The sequence below is a fragment of the Castor canadensis genome, chromosome 6, assembly GCF_047511655.1.
Source record: "Castor canadensis chromosome 6, mCasCan1.hap1v2, whole genome shotgun sequence".
In the NCBI taxonomy this organism is placed as follows: domain Eukaryota; kingdom Metazoa; phylum Chordata; class Mammalia; order Rodentia; family Castoridae; genus Castor; species Castor canadensis.
This window is the reverse complement of record NC_133391.1, coordinates 31,078,956-31,082,982: the sequence shown is the minus strand read 5'-3', so window position 1 is coordinate 31,082,982 and position 4,027 is coordinate 31,078,956. Positions and strand designations below refer to the sequence as shown.

The 4,027-nt window shown below is 34.9% G+C and overlaps 1 protein-coding gene across 1 annotated transcript; it reads right to left on the bottom strand.

Moving 5' to 3' along the window:
- Positions 1-2,508: 2,508 nt before the first annotated feature.
- On the bottom strand, positions 2,509-3,489 carry LOC109674392 (taste receptor type 2 member 14-like). Its single transcript, XM_020151368.2, has one exon. It carries the CDS (start codon positions 3,487-3,489, stop codon positions 2,554-2,556), a length of 936 nt encoding a protein of 311 aa, XP_020006957.1. The 3' UTR covers positions 2,509-2,553.
- Between the last annotated feature and the right edge of the window lie 538 nt (positions 3,490-4,027).

Genomic DNA, 4,027 nt, shown 5'->3' with positions numbered 1-4,027 from the left:
AACATTTTTAGTGAGGAGGTGTCCATAGGAAATAAGCCCAATCTTTTTATATTAGGTAATACTAATTGATTAAATCCTTGGTGACATACACAGGCTAACACTTTAAAACTGTAGTTGCATTCTTCCACACTCTGACATATGAATCAGTTGTCTTCTAGCATATGATTGAAAATTTTTCTCAAGCAATTCAAATTGGTTATTTCCCCTTTTGAATATTCCCTGTCATTATTTTGTAAGCACTTTCTGAACTTCTCTTTCCCTTTGATGGTGAAATTTCTGATGATATATGCAAATGGGAATATTTACATGACATTGGATACAGGATGCATAAACTAGAAGATATAAATTTTGTTATGTATCAAGTTTAAAATGTTATTATTTTAATTGGTCAAAGGAGAAGGACATATCTAATTATATCCATACAATACGACACATTTCACACTTTTTGGCAATTACATCTAGTCAAAGTTTAAAGACTCTTTTGGAAGATCACAAAGTAATGTCTTTTTTCCTGGTTTTTGTTTAATGAATATTAATTATACTAAGTAATGACTTTCATACAAGAAGTCCCTGAAGATGATTTTAAGAAACATTTATGTCAAGATTGAAATGAGCATGATGCTTACTGGTAAAACACTGGGGGAAAAACTCTCCATTAACAAACAGACATGCCAGTTATCTCCAAAATTAGAATGTTGAAGCCATTCATGAACTATGCAAGCCAAATAAAAGAATTAACAATAATCAGAATGAAGAAGTAAAATAATAAAAGTAAATAATTATATTCCGATGATATAATTTTCTATCTGCAAAAGACAAGATAATGAGCTTAAGATGTAAAGCACAAGCCAGATGCCAATGGCTCACTCCTGTAGTCCTTGCTACCCATGAAGCAGAGATTAAGACAATCATGATTTGAGATCAGCCTGGGCAAATAGTTCACAAGACCCTATCTCAAAAATACCCAATACAAAAAGTGGTTTGCAAAGTAGCTCAAGTGGTAGCACACTAGCTTATCTAGTATGAGGCCCTGGGTTCAAACTCCAGTACTACAAAAAAAAATGGCAAAGCACATGCGAGAGTTCTGTAGGGCAGCTGACTGCTGATTAGCAAATGAACAAACAGAAGCAATGACTCTACTGTTCTGTGTACTACACATTAACCAGGTACCAAACATCATAGAAAACACTAGAACATTTGATGCAAGCACAATTGTGTATTTTGTATGTTTTTTCTCTACCAGATTCCAGGTATGACAGGGATCATCTTCTTCCTGCTGATGTTTCATATGAGTTTGGGGGAGAATCACCATCTCCTGGAGGTTACAAGTCTAGCTCTCAGCTGGAATTCTCTGTTGGTTAGACTTTTAACATCTTGATATCTCATTTCTTCACATGAAAAATAGCATTACACAATTGTAAGCATTAGAAAAGTATGACTTACACAAATTACTTACCACAGGAAAATTACAATGTCCTCTTTTTATTGGCTACCTACATAATAATAACATACAAACATAAGAAGAGCCATGTTAATTATAAATTCGCCACTCTTAAGATACTATAAATTTCGGTTCCTTTGACAACCTGATTTGTTTCAACCCTAGTAAAATACAAGTATGTTGGGGCATGACCAACTGGTGTTTTATAAAACCATCATAAGTCATGATTTGATATAGTCATGCAGTAAAATTAAAATGAAGATTACACAGAAAAAGGCAATGGATTCCCAAATGATAATAATGACACATGTGTTTTCAGAACTCTTTATATGTATTTTTTTGCCATTACCGGAGTTTGAATTCAGGGCTTGCACTTGCTAAGCATGTGCTCTACAACTTGAGCCACCCTCTTCCCACCCAGTGCATTTTGCTTTATTTTTCTGATAGGATCATGCACTTATCCACTGGCCTGGACCATGAGACTTCTATTTATGCTTCCTGGATAGCTGGAATGATAGGCACCTACCAACAAGTCCAGCTTTTTATTGGTTCGGTTGGGGTCTTGCAACCTTTTTTGTCTGGGCTGGCCTTGAACTGAGAACCACCCAGTCTCTCCCTCTCAAGTACCTAAGAGTACAGGTGTGAGGTACTACACACAACTAAGAATTCTTCATTCTGAAGTCTTTGAAATTTTTCTCACATATTCTAAATTATGAAAATTATATTGATGTGGATAAAATAAAAAACTTTTTTACTATATCTCTCAGACATACATGCACATATATATTTTATATGTTAAAATCTCAAAATGGTTAATTGCTGCAACAAAAATTAGAGTAAGTAATGCAGAGACATTGTTATTTATATCCATGTGCATTTGAATAAGTATATTTATAAACATATATATTCTGCTAAAGTTACCATATTAATAAATACATTGTATATATTCTGCTGAATTGTAATATATTCAGATAGTGTTTATTCCAAACAGAACTTTTATAAAATTCACAAAGTAACACGAAATGGAAGATTACTGAAAAAGAAAGCAAAAATTGATAATAGAGAAGATTTTTTAGAAACTGATCCCTCTACAAGACGATCTCTGATATACTTTAAGTATTCAAGATTTCCACACCTTTGCACCTGCACCTCAGCCACCACAACACCGAAAGAGAAGCCTGTCTCAGCTTACTGTTTCCCAAAATCAGGACATATGAGTGGAATGAAGGGGAAAACATTCCAGTGACTTCGCAAAATGAAATGAAAAGCTTTTTCTTCAGTAACTCAGAGCTCCAAAGTTGTACAAAAATAGAAAGAAAAAAAATACTATATAGTAAGAATGAGGCAATCACAGTCTGCAAGGCTTTTATGTGCGCCTTGGTGCTGGCATCTCCAGGTCGTTTGGATGTGTGTTGCATCCTCTTGTGATGTTTCCACAAGGAGATGATTAGCAGGAGAAACATTGTCAGGGACACAACAACGGGTACTGAGAGGAAGAGAGTATTGATGATTAAAAAAAGCCTATAAGATTCTGCAGGGCTATTCATACTGGAGCTGTAAGACATGTTTCTTTTAGATCCATCAGTCCAGATAAATTTTGCATTTACCAGGGCAATATTTAAAAACAAGAGCAATAGACACACCAGCAATGTCACTGAAACCACCTTTTTAACTCTCCACTTCAGGTAAAGAAAAATAGAGTTGGAAAAATTGGCTATCTTGAGAAAATAAAAGATGCTGAGGATTGAAGCAAACCATATACTAAAATTGATGGTCACTGTCCAGGGAAGATTAAGAATTATTAGCATGCTTGCAGTCATCATGAAAGGAGGATACACCATAGATATAAATGTACTTATCATTACTGACCAGAGCAGACTAATTCTGGATATTGCCAAGGCAGTGAGGATTCGATTAACTGAAGACATCTTTCTTCTCTTGACCCAGTCCGTGTAGTTCATCAGGGCTATGAATCCGTTTCCTAAATTTCCCATTATGAATTCCGCAGTTAAAATGATTATAAATATGCTTGATAGAACAAAATCCATTGTCCATAAGAAAAATGCTCCAAATTCTAATGTCACTGCTGAAGATTTTTAACACATTTATTTGAAAAACTGTAACTGACGCTTGAATAACCTCCTCAGCTTTTAAAACTCTCATCTACAATAGCAAACAATCAAATGTCAAGATTTTCCAATCACTGGGTTCTTAACTTTCTTTATGGAAATGTGTTTTCCCACACAGCTCAACTGAGCTTCATCCAGGATGGTGTTCCTTTACAAACAGAGTGGCCTCCAGTAATTTCTAGTTGATGATGAAGGAAAAGCTAAAATCTCATGTACTGATATGCAAATGAAGGTGTATTCATTTGCATTCTTTTTGCATTCTCTGTGTATTTTAATCTGGCTACTCTAGTTTTGGGCAAGGAACATTACAAAATTCTAATGTATACAAAAGTCAACAAGAATCTAAATTTGCCATGAGCTTCCTAAGCAATGAGGTCTTACAGACACTTCAAAATTAGGTTTGCACACAGACCTAGCCATACATTGCCCACAGTTTTTCCTATAAATACTCAGATTG